At 37.1% G+C, this 17,527-nt stretch overlaps 1 protein-coding gene and 1 long non-coding RNA gene across 3 annotated transcripts in view; one reads left to right on the top strand and one right to left on the bottom strand.

Annotated features, from left to right (window-relative positions):
• LOC131686732 (muscle-specific protein 20-like) overlaps positions 1-17,527 on the top strand; it is a 140,332-nt gene that overhangs the window by 118,715 nt on the left and 4,090 nt on the right. Inside the window, exon 3 of the mRNA XM_058970670.1 lies at positions 6,961-7,081. Within this exon, the coding sequence (XP_058826653.1) occupies positions 6,961-7,081 (121 nt within the window). The remainder of the gene's footprint in view (positions 1-6,960; positions 7,082-17,527) is intronic.
• Positions 13,481-14,417, bottom strand: LOC131686744 (uncharacterized). Of its 2 annotated transcripts, none has more exons than XR_009305175.1 (3): positions 14,367-14,417; positions 14,120-14,205; positions 13,481-14,056 (listed from the first exon to the last, which is right to left on the bottom strand). It is a non-coding gene; the product is annotated as an uncharacterized LOC131686744 (long non-coding RNA). The 2 variants fall into 2 exon arrangements; XR_009305177.1 differs by having other exon boundaries at positions 14,317-14,416.

Below are 17,527 nucleotides of genomic sequence, written 5' to 3'. Positions count from 1 at the left end.
TCCCAAAATTTTTCTGAAGACATTAAGTCTAGAACTAAATTTGTTTGAAGGGTAAATTCGCCATAAACACTTCTTGGAGGATATAACGCCAACATTATTTTATCAAATGATGTGCTGTTTAACGTTTGTAAAATTCATCGAGGATACTAAACCTGGAACGGAAAACGCCACTTTTCATAAATTCCCCCACTTTTGGAAGGTGGTTTTCCTCGTTACTAATTCTAAAACGTTTTTGTCTCAACTCGACGCATTTCCAAAATAAAAACATTTTCAGAAAAAAACCCCTTCAAAACTGAACTCAATATGATAGGAAATTATGATTATGATTCATTTCACAACTCTGGAATGAGTTTCTATTGGAATGTTTTAGGCAAGTATTTGATATTGACCAATAGATCAGATACAGATCAGGATCGCATTCCCACAATTTTTCAAAGGTCCTCATGATGTTTCAAACAATAGGTTATCAATGTACTGATCAGATAATTATCATTGTAATATTGAATTAAATCAGTCAGCATCAATAATTTTTTAGCTTCAATCCAATTTTTTTGAGTAAGGGGGGGAGGGTGGTTAAATGTGATATTTCAAAAAGTAATCATCCGATGTTCATACTTTTTTGTTGAATTGTTTGTAATTACATTCTCGTGTTCTTGAACGGTTCCTTTTTCATCAGAAATTTTTTGATTCTTCGCAATACATTTTTGTTTAAAATTTTGAACATCACAAAACTCAATTTTTTGGTCAACATGGTGTTTTTGCAGGAAAAAATATTTATTGGGAAACCTATCTGTTCAAGTACACCACATACACTTTACATTTTTTTAATTTTAGTTGAGCGGTTTGCCTTGGAGAGCGTTCACCGCATGCCACTGCCACAAAAACACGCTTCGGGGAGGGACAACTTCGAATATATTTTTTAATTTAACTGGCTACGAACTGGCTTTCTTTTTTTACAAAAAAAGTAGCATAAAATCCTTTTAAAAAAATCACGAACTTAGCTCACTTTTTTCCACAATTTTGTGGAATTACAATTGAATTACAAAAATTTCTTTTCAATGAAAATTTGGGGATTCTCTCCGGTATGGGCACTATCTGCACTTTTCACTGTTACTAGATCCCCGTTGGGAATTTGTATCACGTTAGTGCTATCCCGCTCTCCTTCACCGTACGATATTATTGCCCGTATCACTTTGGGAAAAGCCCTTCTATGATAATTTTTAGCTTGTCATTTTTTTCTGAGGCATCACGGGAACTTTGCTATCGTTCTAGAGATTGAAGTCACTGGTTCGGCACAGTCCCTTTACACCCTTTTTCTCACGTCCCAGTTTCGTATGGTATAAATCCATCCGTGTTATTTTGTTGCATGGTTGTGTCATATGCCCTCGCTAACGTTTCTGTTAACTCTTTCGTGTTCAAGTCAGCGGATTCACCCCATGCGCATAGTACTTACACAAAAAGATTTTTGTCAAAACTGAACCTATCACATGCGTTCGCAGGTTCTCTCCCTCTGTATTGTCACATGATTACTGTAGCAAGGAACCGCGGCGTTTACAATGCGACAATCTTTATTATTAAAAGGATTATAAAATTTCTGAAACACAGTTTAAGGTTGAGTATTTAAAGTAATGGTTACATTTCTTACGTTTAGTGCCCTTATAACCAATTTTTAATATCGGTTCGTTTCTTGCTCCATGTTTATAGCAACTGTAATTTAGGTTAAGTTCTCGTAGAATATTCCGAATCATAGTTACTTAATTTAATATTACCACTATTACGGTTGAATCTACTGCGTATTCAAATTAAAGCCACAGAAAGCGTAGGCCACCTTTCACACCTGCATTAGTTTTAGTATAAATATAATAATTTCCAAAATCAAGCCCCGTCTCAATCCAAGGATTTTCCTTGTATCACAAAGACATTTTTTCTACATTACACCAGATCTGGACACTTCACGACATTGTTTTTCGATTGCGCTTTTTGCGAGGGAACTTTTTTTAGGTACCAATACTTTTGACCCGTGTTCGATTCGAAATTTCAGGAAGACCATAAATATTGACACTCTACCGTATATCAAGTATACTGACAACTTAGAATTGATTGGTGGATTATTGATTACGGAACATATCAGTAGATTTGTATTACCAGTCCAAGGGCAGTCACGGCACTCTGGTTATTTTCCAGACTGCATCCACCCATCTTTTTGCACGAGCAAATGAAACAAAGATGCTTTTTATGATGTATTGCTGATTCAGTTTTAAACATATTCTTCGTTCCAGTTTCTAATAAAATAGGTTTCATCCAGCCACATATCCTGTGAAGTTAGATGACCACCTAATCACTTCACTGTAAAATTAACTTAACTTGCAAATTATATCCCCAATGGTTTATGTCCTATTCCTTCCTTCCTATTCTTCAGTTATCACTTTGTGTCTGGCTCTAGATCTGTGCATAACTAAACTCCGATGAATTGACCCAAATTATCCTAAAATGGAAGTCGAAAAAAAATTGGTACCCAAAGACTCCGAGCTTTCATTTGAAATCAAACACATTTAACTGGATTCATCCATATCCGATCTTCTTTCGGATCAAAGATAGTTCGCGAAGTAGTCTAATATTCCGCAAGACACACAATATTCAGCAGCGCCAGATCTCTCGAAAGTTCCCCTGCATACGCTCAGAATTGTGATATTTTGTCTAAAGCAATCAAATGACGTTACTGACTTTCATGCAGAACTAATGCGTTTACATGCCTGCTCACAAAGTTGAGATCGATGGTGTTGCTATCGATTCGAACTTGGCATGCGTAGATCTACTGAAGAACGGGATTGTCTTTTTCAATAACCTCTTGCTCCAGTGAGCGAAGATTTTGAGTGACAATCGCACTGGACGAGACAAAATGGGGTGTCCCTTCAAACTAGTATCCGTTGACCTTTTGCAAGACTGCTTTGCGTCTTCTTCGACAATCTCCATGGTCGGTTGTTTGTGCCGTGCGTCAGGCATGCAGCATTATTACACTAATTACAAACAAATGAGCCTTCCAGCAAGTAAAGGCTCTACTACAAATCCGAAGCAAACAGCACCTGGTCTGAGAAAATTCAGAATAAACAAAGTGTTTCCAACGCTTCCAGGAACACAAAAATTCCATGTGACATTTTAACCAGAGATTCAACTTAGTGTGGTTGCACCTAGGTTGGAAACTGGCCACTTTGTGATATTGCGGAACTTCTCCCGGCTCCGAGGATCGAGCATCAATTTTCATGGTACGGCATGGGTTTATCTTCTCGATGATAATTGATCTGGCTTACTCTACGATCTTTGCTACAGCTTTATAAAGGCGGCCTGCTTTACTGCTCATGACCCCATTTCAGTTCCCCTTGTTCCTATGAATATTTTCGGTAAAATTCCTCCAGATAACGATATCAAGATGTTCTCCAACCTCGTGTTTTTCTTCCTTAGTTCCCGTTGTAGCCCACTGACCGACATCTGCTGTGGAACTGGTCCAATCACAACTGTTATTAATATCTGTATCATATCGCAAAAATTCACAAAAATGAGTAGATACAGATCCTTAGAATGAAAATACTGCCATAATGTGGGGAAATAAATCCTATAGTGTAATATATTAATGGTTTTTCTTGAACTTAATTTATCACGAGGTTCGAAGCTGCGAAATTATCACGCTCCATGCTGCATTGTCAGCAAATTCTCGCAATTTCTTGAAAGTTGGGTCTGTGCCTACTAAGGATGAGGACGCTGTGCGATAAACAGCTTGTGGTGAGAATGAGCGCATATTTTAATATCAGGAATTGTGTATCTTTCTTCAGCTAATTGCCACTTGGTCAAGTCTCCCCAACATTAGTTATAGCGTTCAATGTCATGCAAATTCTACTAATAACTATTCCAATGTTCCAATTTATGTTCATTAATTAGTACATTAATAATAATTAGTAGTCGAGTAGATATGTCCATACAAAGTTTGATAAAAAATGCAAATTCAAATTTAATGCAAATTTATTAATCACGTAATATTTTCTGTAAGGAAAGGATTTTTCATTCCAAACTTTTAAAATTACCTTAAGGGATCGAAACAAGTATAGCCAAAAATAGAATTTTGCGCTTGGCCAAATCTCCCCATGTTCCCCTACTCATTAAATTAGAAATTCATCAACCACATATGGTACAAATTTTCAGGTGAGACTATACCTTAGGGTACTTGCCGGTATGCTGGAAGAAATTCACGGTAGTGTTTGTACCAGAGGCAGATGGACGTGACCTTGACCAGTCGAACGCGTACACACCAATCTGATTTATTAGACTCGGTCACATGGATTGAATTTCTGAGCGGACAACCATAATGGGCCCATCAACCTGCGAAATCAACCATAACGACTACGCTTAATTTTGTCAAAAGAAAATGCGTTGCAAAATAAGAATTGAGCGGACTACTTTTGTTTGCCCCTAAAGTAATCGCTTAAGGTTATGGTCTTATTATACATTTCGGTTTGTTTACGAATCCTTATGCTTGAAGTACAATTATAGATTATAAAGTACAACTTTGGATTATTACAATGATTCACTGGCCCATTTGGTCAACTGACATTGTTGTCACAACCTTTTGGAAAGAGCTGAAGTTTCCTATAAACAAAACATTACTAAGCTTGGTAGCAACAAATTTGTGAATTACAAATCCACTAATATCATATAATGAAGAAACTATCGGAATTTACCATCAAGAAAACGTTGGCAAAATTTTTAGAATCACGAATTTAGATTACTATTGACAAAATGGAATCGTCCCGGAGTTCATGAGTAAAGCAATAAAATCCCCTAACCCCTCGAGAGGTTCTTAACCATGAACCAAACACCCTGTATATAAAAATACAATATTTAAATGAACGATAGCGAATTTATCCGTAACAGATTTGGAAGAATAATTACCTAAATTTGATCAAAACAACTTCTTAAAATGTGTCGTGATATTTCGGCAACCCCATATCTTCAAGCAAAATAATTTGAAAAAGACTTACACGCTATAAATGTTTATAATGAACAGCTTTGAAATTAAAACATGTACGATTAAAAGAGTTATCGAAAAGTTGATATTTTTTGCGACTTTACTGTACAACAAGACAAATCCTTTTCTGAATGAAAAGCGTTGGAATGTCACGAAAATTATCTTCCGGGACATCACGCAGGACTAGGGGTTTGCTCATAAACATAAATAACATTTTCATTTTTGGACCTAGCATCAATCCGGCGCTAGCTTAGTCCTGTTACTACGTTTGCGTCGGATTCTGATGCGACGAAGTCGAATATAGCAAATATAGCACAGTGACTTATAAGTTGTTTTGAAATAAACCAATTCAATAAAATGCGTTTTATCGCACCAAAATAATGGAACAAAAACGCGTCAAATAATTGTAATGTCACGAAAGAATGTGCTAAATATCTTTAATTAAAAGAAATTCATTTGTCTTTTAAGAGCCAATTAGTTTAATCAATCAATATCACTGTCATAATCCACAAAACATTAAGAAGAAAATTGGTTCAAAAACCTTTATCCAGGAAGGGCACAAAACATATCTATAATTAAGGCAAGGAATTTGCGTCTCCTCGAAATCTGGCACTTGACCATGCCACCTTTTAACCATTTACAAATCATTGAGCAAACAACAATACATTTTCAGTTTTATACAAAAAGCCATTATATTCATTCACTATCTGGTCCGAAATGAAAGATTCCAAAATTCGTAAAAATATTTAATGGCACTCTATATTCCTAAGACCTATTTAAATTAATAAGCCAAGATAGTGCACATCGATTCTCAAGGCACATGTGATTGATTGACCTCCGAACAATCGATCACATACGTTTCAGGTCATGTGTCTAGTTGTAGTACACTGCCACCGTTCAGTGCAACAAAATGGCGTGTTTTGTTGTAAACCGCACGTAGAGAGGCGGCGAACATACGCGACCGCAACAAAATCTCGTTCGCCCATCGTGGATATTGCAAAGGAAATATCACGTACCTATACCTATACTGCCACAGTGCTGTACTCACCGAACGAACGATGCAAAATTCGCTTTGCAACGTGTACGCGTCGAACCCAGCGACTTTATCGCTTACTGTATAGGGTAGCAACACGAAAATTATCACCGTGTTACGTAACGCAACACGTGGAAGGGCTGGTTGTAGAATGTCGTATGCGAACGAAAACTTCGATCTCATTGCGTAATTCAATAATATCCCCTAATGACGAGCTTCTTTTCCTCTACTTCTGCAACCAACACCCGTTACACCCAGTCACCGACCTTCTTCATCGAGGAACAAAATTCGCAACGGTTTGTTTTTACTCTTTCTAACCGTGAGACTGCCTGGTAGCTGAAAATAGGAGGTAAAGCTACCATGACAACAGCCCGACCAGGAGCTACACCTGGTAGGCAAAGCTTCAGCCTGGTAGTGAAGAGAACTACGAGATGGACTACCCACTGTGAGTCATGCATTGCGATACCGACTGTGTAGCGTCACAAGTGGATTGAGTTGGAACTATCATTGCCTGGCTGAGAGCCAGGCCTGCGTAGCTTCAGTTGATTCTATCAAAAAGTTTTACGTTTTGCCGTTCTTACCACATGGGAAATCTTTGCTCTCACGCGTGATGCGAAACGAAACTGCTCCCTGCGCTTCTGTTCGCCTGTGATGCGTATTATCGATTGCTCTCATTGATGTCTACTTATGATGTCTCGTGATTTTGATGTGCGCTTTTTATTATTGAAAATTGTACATGGCGTCGTCGTCGGATCGGTCGTCGTCGCCGCCATTGGTAGCAGCAACCATTGTCACCATTACCGTCACCGTCGTCAGCCATGCTTCGCTTTTTTCAAAATGGCCCTGCAACATTTCTCCATGCTGTTGGTTTTTGTTTACGTGTATATCTTTTTTTTCCTTTCCGTTTCAGATTCCAGAAGGCATGCATCAAGTACGGCGTCGCGGATGTGGACCTGTTCCAGACGACCGACCTGTGGGACAAGAAGAACATCGCCCTGGTTACGACCACCATCTTTGCCGTCGGTAGAACGGTGAGTGTCAAGATTGTGACGGGTTGAAGGTAGTGGTAGTAGCCAATTTTATTAATTACAGGTTTTGAACCATTTTTTAACTTTGCTTCTCAATGTTCAATTATTTTTTTTAAATATTTGAACAGATTATTTATTTTTAACATCCGGTATGAAAATCTGAATTTTTGGCCATGTAAAATAAAATATGAAAAAATGTAACTTTTGACACTAAATTTGATATTTTTATCAAGAATGTATAATTTTAAATCATTGCAAACTCTGACATACCTAGAACTGGAGCCAACTAAAACTGATTCACGTTATATTTTCAATCCAGAGATAATCTAATATTTTGAACGAATTGTTTCTGAGTGGACCTAATTCAGCGCATGGTCAGGTGGTGCAAGTCTAAAAAATTCAAAAGTAGATTAAAGAAAATATTTCCAGTAATTGTTTTGCTACCCGCAAATGTTTCGAAAAGTTAGATAATTAAAAAATCTGTATTTTTCGAAAACCGTCACCTAACCTGCAAATTGTCTTGCAACATAATAATCACTGTTGTAAATATTGAAAGATCCAAGTACGCGTTGCCACATAGATAGCGCGATTGTGAATCTTTTGACATTTCGCAAGCATAGAACTGGTTTTATTATGGACAAATTTGTTACGAAAATGTCCACTTGTTGAAAGGAAAGCCTTACATATAGGACTGAAAGTTACCATATATATTTAGTGATTTCAAATATATACATGAGACCATCGTTAATATAAATTGGAAATTAAAGAATTTTGCAAAAAAAATGAAAATGAAAGTTACTAATGGAAATTAATAACCAAGTTAAAATACAAAATCTAATCTGAATGTTTTAACCATTTTTGTACAAAACCCATTGCATTTGCTGTATGAAGAAATGCGCCAATTGAAAAATATAAGAGCACAAATGCATTCATAATCGATTGGGGTATGTACATTTTAGACCATTTATATTTTCTAAGAAATTCAAAATGAGGAAAAAAATTAAAATTTGCAAGCAATATTTTAAAATATTCCAAATTTCTATGCTTTCCATTTGTACAGCGCTCCACAAACAGAAAAGTTACCTAGATTGAATTCATCAACTATTAGGTGGTATTAGTAAGCGCAATCGAATCGAAAAGCACGTGCGGCTCTGAACAGTGACGCATGTTGGTTTTCGTTTACCTCTATACGTTCGTACCGCTGCTGAACAGAATGTGGATAGCGCATGCAGTCAGCTTCGGTTACGACTACGAGTGGAAAAAGAGTGAAACCATCGCTAGCGAAACCAGTCGACTGGTGGTTCATTGGTTCGGGCGAATGAAGCGAAAGGTACACACCAGTAGGCCGTTAAACTGACGGTTCTACAATTCAAAAGCCAAGTGATGAAATCGGGTTATGAAATCAGCTGATTTCGCCTCGCTCGCTTCCTGTCACCTTGCCAAAAGGAAGGCGGGAAGTCGAATGTCTGATGGTTTTTGTGAAAAAGGTGTGTCCTGCACTGCGGGTGTCGCTTATTTCTGACTGCAGTAGTAGCCTTTTTGTGGCAAATAAAAGGAAACAAAGATTAAAAATTTGATCTGAACAACTGTTGCTCAGGCTTCGCTTTCAAAGTTCAAAATTGTATTTCTTGTGGCAACAAAATTGAATTCGAACCGCACTGCGCACCTGGTCTTACAAGGATGCCACATTGAAATCTGTTTTTCGGTCAAAAAATCTGTGATAAATTTACAAAAATCTGTGAAATTTTCACCAAAATGCCAAAGATATGTCATCTGTGAAAAAGATTCTGTGACCAAAAATTGTGAAAAAAAATTACGATATTGCTAAAAAATCTATAAATATCGTCTCGTATCACTTGAAATATAACTTGACAACTCGCAGTTTTCAGTAACTGTTCAGCTACTCGCGGTTTGAAAGTGCAATACAAATAAAACATTTTGTTATTTTATATTTGTAACTGATTGTCAGTATAACACAATAATGGAGTATCAGCACATTCAGATTTTCTGAAGAGTTCCTTCGAGGTTTATCGAATTACTCCTTCATGCGACACGGGCGACGCACAGTGGGGCAGAATGCTACTTTCGACGCTCAAAACCTCTAGCGCCCTGGGTATGTATCCTGGAGGATCAGTGTCTTCAGAAAAGTATCTTGGATAGAAATGAGCATTATTTTGACAACTTTAGTTTTGATCTAGATAAGTAGAAACTGATCTACTTTCTTCGGCAAACTTGTTTGTTTTAATATGTTTAGCATATATACCAAAGATACTTATACTCTATAACCTATGTAGATGGCGCTACATGAAATTTACAGAACTCGAGAAAATGATTTTTTACATTTTTTTTATCAAAAAATCATTGGATTAAAAGTTTTTATTCCTAAATCTTCGAGAGAATACAATAATAAAACAAGTTTCAAGGATAAATGTTATTATGACATTTAAAGGGTGTTTTCATCATAGATATTACAAAAATATGTTCCACAAAATTTGTAATAACCCACGAAGCGGCAGATAGCGGCAGCTGGAATTTTGTTTGTGACTAGTAGAGACCTTTAACTTTATAATCACGAAAAGAAAAAAGTGGGGCAAGCTGGGGCTTTTTATCTACAGACCTTAAGGTTAGGTGAAAACGATGTATTTCTACGATAAATAGCCAGTTTTCGAATTCCGCAATCATTACTCATGGGCGCCTGCAGCTGAAATTTTGTTGAAACTCCAATCTTGGTAGACGTTAAGAGCTAGTTTAAGGCCATGCAAAATAAAAAAAGTATAAGAAAAAAACAATAATAAGAACAAGTTCATATATTCTAAAACGAGTTGTTGATTTATTAGCAGTAAGTATTAAAAAATTCAGCGGAAGTGGATTAATTCAAATCGTTCTTACGAAACATTTCTTGCAGAGAATAATCACTGCCTTATGACTGAACTACAATTTGGAAAACTAAAGGTATTTGAATAAAAAAATTATAAATTACTTTATATATTTCTTCTCAGTCCGAAATATCATATTTGAATTAAAAAAAACAAGAAAATAATTTCAAATTTTTTTTGATAACTCAGAAATTTTCAAGCGAACTAGGGCTTATTTCACGTGAATGATATATTTTTTCTCCTCATTTTATGTCTCTGCCGAAAAAAAGCCCTGGCTTGCCCCACTTTTTTCTCTTCGTGATTATTAAGTTAAAGGTCTCTACTAGTCACAAACAAAATTCCAGCTGCCGCCATCTGCCGCTTTGTGGGTTATTACAAATTTTGTAAAACATATTTTTTGATTATTTATGATGAAAACACCCTTTAAATATTATAATAACATATATCACTCCTTGTAACTTGTTTTATTATTGTATATTTTCGAAGATTTAGGAATAAAACATTTTAATCTAATGATAAAACAATGGAATAATTCATTTTCTCGAGCACTTTTTTTAAATGTCATGTAGCGCCATCTACATAGGTTATAGAGTATAAGTATCTTTGGTATATATGCTAAACATATTAAAACAAACAAGTTTGCCGAAGAAAGTAGATCAGTTTCTACTTATCTAGATCAAAACTAAAGTTGTCAAAATAATGCTCATTTCTATCCAAGATACTTTTCTGAAGACACTGATCCTCCAGGATACATACCCAGGGCGCTAGAGGTTTTGAGCGTCGAAAGTAGCATTCTGCCCCACTGTGCGACGTACTTATTGAGGTACGGTATTGAGGAAAGGAAAAGGAAGAAATAGTTTTCGTTGCCTACTTGTGAAATATTTTCCCGTTATTCCATTGATTTCCTTCTCTCTTTCTCGCCGTTTCAGGGATTGTATACGACGCGAAAGGGTGCCGGCAGTGTTGCCACAAATAAATCTCTACCGGGAGTTGAAAAATCTTTTCTATCTGTACCCTTCTATAGAAAAATCTGTACCAGTTTCTGTACCCAAACAATAAGGTTGTTTAAAAAACACATTTTAAGCATAGGTAGTTTTCATTTCGGGTAATCAAACCAGACATTCTGATTCGGTTGTTTTATTAAAGGTGGAATCAACGACACGACCAGACATTTAATGTAATATCCTTGTGAAAAGTTATCCGAGCCATTTATCGCCATTTACCAGCACATTGAGTTGCCCCTCGATGCCATCAAAACAATAATTTCTCCAGCAATACTTCTTCGTTTGATTGTTAGTTACTGAATAGCGACCTTGTTATGTTTACAGCAACAGCAACAGAAATTAACTCGCTTAAAAGAAAAAAAAGATTGATTCGCGATTCAAAAGATTGCAAAATTTCTAGTTGGTTCAAACAAAAATAATTCTTTAGCATATTTCTTTCGATGGTAACTTATTTTAGCTTTTGTGATTGATTTATTGTTCCTCCTGAACTTATTGGCAGATTCTTTTCAGTTTGCCGTTCGCATACTTCCCCAGCGCTGTCGGGAATACGACCGAGGTTTCCGGGTGGCACTGATTTAACTTATTCTGCTGGAACAAAAAGCCGGTTTCGGGAATGGTATCTGTGGTAAACCGTAAGCTTGTACGTTCAATTGTCTTGCGATAACCAGGAATACTTATGCGAAAATGCACTGCTGCAAAACTTGTACGCAGGCTATAACGTTACAATACTGGTCCATGGACAAACTGGTGCAGACACAATTTTCGATCACAGATTGCAGATTTTTGGCATTTTGATGAAATTTTCGCAGGATTTTGGTACTATGATTTTTCGCAGATTTTTTGGAAATTTATCACAGATTTATTCCTGTTTTAGTTATCACAGATGGTAGGAAAATATTTTTGACCGAAACACAGAATTCAATGTGGTACAAACTTTAGATGTCATTCCAAAGTAGACGTTAGTATGCGCTATACTTTCATGGAATTGTATCACTAAACTTTGTATGATCTATTTTCGAGGAGAAGAAGTGTAGGAGAGAGAGTTTCTGATATTCGTGAAAATTCAAATTGTAATTGGACTGATTAAATTCCTGATTAATTCGGCAAATGGTACTTTCAAGATCTAATTATAGACTCACTGAAAGAGAGGGTCGCTTCGATGACAATGAATGTCTTATTCAGTAGAGGTCACGTGATACCTATCATCAATTTGATCTCTCGAATGAAGGGTGAACAGCGAATTTCAAATCTACCATTTGTCCGCATCGGAACGACCTAAAAATGTGAAGCCACCGGAGAATGCTTTAAGAAAACAATCAATCATGGTTGGTACTGGGAAATGTTATTTCGGCCGATGGTTCTTGCGGAGAACCACTTGGTTATGTGCCATACAAAGCCTCAAAACTAACTCTCCTTTTAAACGATTTGTATTTATTCAGCCGACTATAAAAGCGAAAGACGTCCGGAATGAAGCCGTGGCCAATCGAGATTTTAAAACAAAACTGAAAATTATTGATTGAAAAAAATGTACAAAAAAGCAACAACGCATATTAGACCCATATGAAAAATACCCACATACCAGAACCATATGCATTTCGGATGAAAGCTACAGAAAACATTTACCTGTTATACATATTAGTATTTTCAATTTTTTTCGACTTTTGGTGAAATTGGCATCAATGAAAATGATTAGGGGAGGCGGGGTGACAGAGCATAGTGTAGTTGTGAATCGTTCGCAACTCTCCTGGGTACAAAATAAAACAAAAAAAACTTATGGGCGCATTTTCTCGATATGATGGTTTTGCGTATAGGACTGTTCTGTGCGTATTGGCAGAATGACTCATGCTATAATAAACATAAAAATTTTAATTATAAATCATTATTGAAGGTAAATTTTCCAAAATCCAACAATGATTTAGAATTGCTGCCTGGAAACGCTCTGGAAAAATATTGCTGGTGAATATGTTTAATGATGACAGCCACGTTCGAAGTTCTTCAATGTCTGAAGTCACTAATGACGATTTCGCTTGAACCTAAAACTGAGTCAGGTTCTAACCCCAACCGCTGTCAGTTCATACATTTTGACAGCAGTTGGGGTTAGGAACTGACTCAGTTTCGCCTCAAACAAAAACCACATAAGGGATCATTCATGAATTTAGTGTGAAAATTTTTCCCAATATCGAACCTCCCCTCACCCCACATATTGCTACATTCTATGACCCCCCGAACAAATTGCAAATTATGTACTTTTCTTCAGTAAAACTTGACTATGTCACGTTTTGGCTTACTCTCTCGCAAAATGAAACAATGTGTCATACCACCCTCTAATGACGTGACATAATTTTTGAATTATCTCTTAAAGAACATTGGGGTATGCTGCGACGGCTATGGGAAATTGATCTTTAATTGTCGTTCTTCAGTACAATATCTTATTTTACTGGCTGTTGTAAAGTCATCACAATGACAGAGAAAATTCATTCTGAATGGAAGTATATCATACCGACAGAGTTGAGATGAGACAATAGACCAGGATCTTGATGTTACACAATTTGCTATCTATCAAATCACATTATTTATTTCATTGACACACACTTCATGTTAATTTCAGTATGTCTAACCCAAAACACGCAGTACATCTTATACAAAACATGCAATATTATAGTGAAACAATGTAACTTAAAGTACCCACGTTTTTCTTCCTACAAAGTTTGGGAATGCGATTACTTTCCGTCTGAAAAATGCATCGTAAAGCAGAGCAATACACAGATTAAGGCCTACAGCAAATGATGTGGGCAGGAATTACCAACATTCAAAATTTCGTCTAGGACCATCTCTTATTCAGCTTTGTGGATTTAACGTTGTTTCACACCGAATCCAACGACTGCTAGTGAATGTGGATTAAAACTTGTTCCGCCTTGAGATCATGCTGATCTGGTGATGTGAAGAGGTGATGAACGCTTTTCATTGTCCTGATTTACTTATTTAAATATAGGAAAATCGTACATCCAGAGGAAATTATGTGCTGTAGATGAGCGTGACTAAGTCCAGTGTTTTCAAATTTTCGTGGAACGCAAGACGCAGTTTGCCCATTTTTGTCTCTGTGAATAAAAATGATCGTTGTAATCAAGTTTTTACCGGATGTTATTTTAACAAAATCCTACCTTATCTAGAGTCTTCAAAGTACTGTACTTCTTCATAGACATTTCCTGACCAGTCACTCAACGTTTCTTACACTTTTTGCTTTACGCTAGATTAAAAATAAGAAAAACTAATGCTGATTTCGTTTTTAAATCAGAGTTGCTCCAGGTTCGCTCGGAGCTGTCACTTTTATATGGAAACTGTAAACATTAGAGCGAACCTAGGGCGACTCGATTCTAAAACCGAAAACAGCATAAAGCAAGGACTAACGGAAAGATCTATTCCGTTGTAAAGCTTTGAGTTTGTTTATTTTCCCCATCGTAACCAGGGACTGCGATGGTAATTATTTGAAATAAATAACAATTCCATCAGGGTTGCTAGTTCCATGAATTAGGCAATCCATTAGACGTTTGTTTGACAATTCAGCGGTGGGTTCTGTCAACAAGTATACTCCTGCGAACAGAAAAACTCGTCCGACAAACAACGTTGTTAGTCCGATTCGTTTGATGTTGGATCGAATCAACGATATTGTCGGACGTCACACCCCTCGGAGTAACGTCAGAATAAGTAAAGAAGAAATAATCAGCTGATCAGAAACGTCTCATGGATTGCCTAATTTTCTCAAGAAATTTCAAATTTGACTGTACCAGTTACCTGAGTCACTGAGGGGTAGTCATATTCATGATACAGTTTTGGAATACAAGTGTCTAGTCGTGTCGTTGGTGGAATGGCTGCCCAACTAAACGTTTACCTGCTGTTTACTGGGATGCATCGCAGGGTTAAATTATTTTAACTTGCTGTCATGCAAAAAATCTGTACCAATCTGTACTTTTTTACACAAATCTGTACCAAAAATGCTTCAAAAATCTGTACCTTTCTAGAAAAATCTGTACTTGTGGCATCATTAGGTGCCGGTTCGATAAACAGTCGAAAACATTAGTCACAGGTTCTCACTTCAAACTGGCCTGTATCTTTTCTCTGTGTCTGTTGAAATCACTACACAAAGGTCAGAATCTGGACCCAAGAGTCCAGAAATCTGCTCTAGAAGGCTTCGAATTTTGATTCGTTAGACTCTGCGATCTAGGACTTAGGGTTTATGACCCGGTTTCCATCCAACGATGTTGAGAATCGGTGAAGTTTGGCCAATTTCCCATCGGTACCGTGTACGTACCAGACTATTTTCATCTTAGGATTTTTTGTCCCATTTTAATTCTGTGGAATCAATATTTTCAATGATCAAGAATTCTGGAGACAATTTACAATAGGACGTAAGTAGCAATGAGAGATTCTCTTTGAGGTCTTTCTCTTATGTTTATTACTCAGTCATTTCTTCATTTAGTACTCAACTCTTTGCATAATATTCTAGTAAAAACCATCGTCTTTCGATATGGGCTGGAAAATTAGGGCAAAGTGTTATAGTGACGTCGTAATAATCGAAAGAGAAAGTAAACAAAGAGAGGCTCTCAATGTTACTTACGTCCTATTCTAAATTTTCTCCAGAACTGGTTTATTGTCAATATTTCTGCTCGTGTGGGTTCACAGTTTCTCTGCTGAGATCTGTCACCGAACTTGTTGTTATGCTATTCCAGCCTAGAAAAACTCATAGTAGGAGAACTGCGGAGAGAAAAACAGCATTTTTGGCAACGTATGCCCCGGCATTGTATGGCAACACGTCCAATGTTATAAGGATAGGCAATGTTCGATTGGATTCGTTTTTTGACAGCTAAACGCGAATCCAAACGATCCAAAATGGAGTCTCCGCAGTTCTCTTTCTAGAGTTTTTCTAATTAAAACTAATTAATATTGTATATGCAGGGTGGCCAACCCTACGGATTTTCCCGTAGATCTACGCATTTCTGGCATTTCTACGGATTAACTCACGAAATTCAAAACAGTTTCATTTGAAAACCGTTTGAAATGTCATCCCTTGCGAATCCCCACATGTTTGCATTACTATTTTTTGGCTTGTCTTTCAAATTATTATATCTTCCGTAATTCCTGTCTCTGGCTTCGTATTCTTTAAGTTTTCACTTTGTGTCGGGTTTTAGGCCCGGGTATAAGTAAACTACTGAAAAGACCCAGAATCCGACTTCCGGTGTAACAACATTGATTAAACTCGGTTGGACTATATTTAAGCTTTTTTCGGACAAAAGATAATCCGCTAGGTATCGTAAAGATTTTGAAAGAACTAACGCAGGCATATTCAACAGTGACAGATATCCCAAAACGTCGTCCAGATAAGTTCAGAATTTTGATACTCTGTCTAAAGCAAGCAAATGACGCTAATGACGACAAGGCTTGTATGAAGCACTTTCGCGTCTAAATGTCCGCCTACAAAGTTGAGATCGACGGGGGGGTCATCGACTCGAAATTGTGTGTGGATCTACTGAAGTACGGGGTTGGCTGTTTCAAGATTCCTTTGCTTCATTAAGCGAAGGTTTTTGAATGGAAATCGCACTGGACGGGACAAAATACCTGTTAGGCTGTTGTACCGAGAATCGTGAGGATGACTCTTGCATTGAGAATGCTGAGAAATAGGTATGCCTATTATGAGAGAGTCCATATGAACTAGGGTCTTATGAATCTAAAGCGTTACCTTTAAAGATGATTTATGCACTTTTGCATAAAACTCAAAAGAGCTACACCACTCACCACGACAAATCATGATATTTTGGAAGAGTAGCATTCTGATGGTCCCCAAGTGGGGAAACAGTAGTTGGAGTTAGAACCTAACCCCGTTTCTCCGCGAGCAAAAACGGCATTAGTTTTGCAACCTTTTGGTATTTACATTTTCTTCTATTTCATTGTTCAGTTCACTTGTAACTGACACATTATTTTAGCTTATTTCAAGATTTATCCTCACAAAAATTATAAAGTCGGTCATGATTTTGGCGCCCCTCCGAGGCAGTGCGCCCTTGGCGGGGGCCAACTTGGCCAACCGCACGCTACGACTCTGTGTGTGTTAACCTTCCAAATCCCACTGGCCGGCAGCGAATATGAAAAAATGTTTTCTGCATGTGGTTTGATTTCCGCATGCAAACAATTTGATTTCGGGATGTAGAAGGTGTTAGCTCTGTCGATTTTCCAATGACCCATTTCAGAATGATAAAGTCCTAGCGGTACATTCCGATGTCATTTTCCCGTCGGCAAGCCCTGTTCAATTATAATACGAGTATCAAATTTATACCAGTATTATTATCAAGCTTTCGATTCCTTGCCACGAATAAGTGCGCATGGAACTGACGAGTATTTAGTGTATTATAATATTCTATTTCATTACTTTCAAGAGTGGATTTTTCTTTATACATACCGTCATTTACATTTGAGTGTAGGTTGCGAGTAGGGCGACTTTCCCGATACAACACAAATAGCCGTGAGAACCGTGTATCAATCGTTTAAATCTGCGACAGCATCCAAGTTGGATGAATAAG

This window comes from Topomyia yanbarensis, chromosome 1 (assembly GCF_030247195.1).
Source record: "Topomyia yanbarensis strain Yona2022 chromosome 1, ASM3024719v1, whole genome shotgun sequence".
Classification (NCBI taxonomy): domain Eukaryota; kingdom Metazoa; phylum Arthropoda; class Insecta; order Diptera; family Culicidae; genus Topomyia; species Topomyia yanbarensis.
The sequence above is the reverse complement of the archived record's forward strand: the minus strand, read 5'-3'. Positions and strand labels throughout refer to the sequence as shown.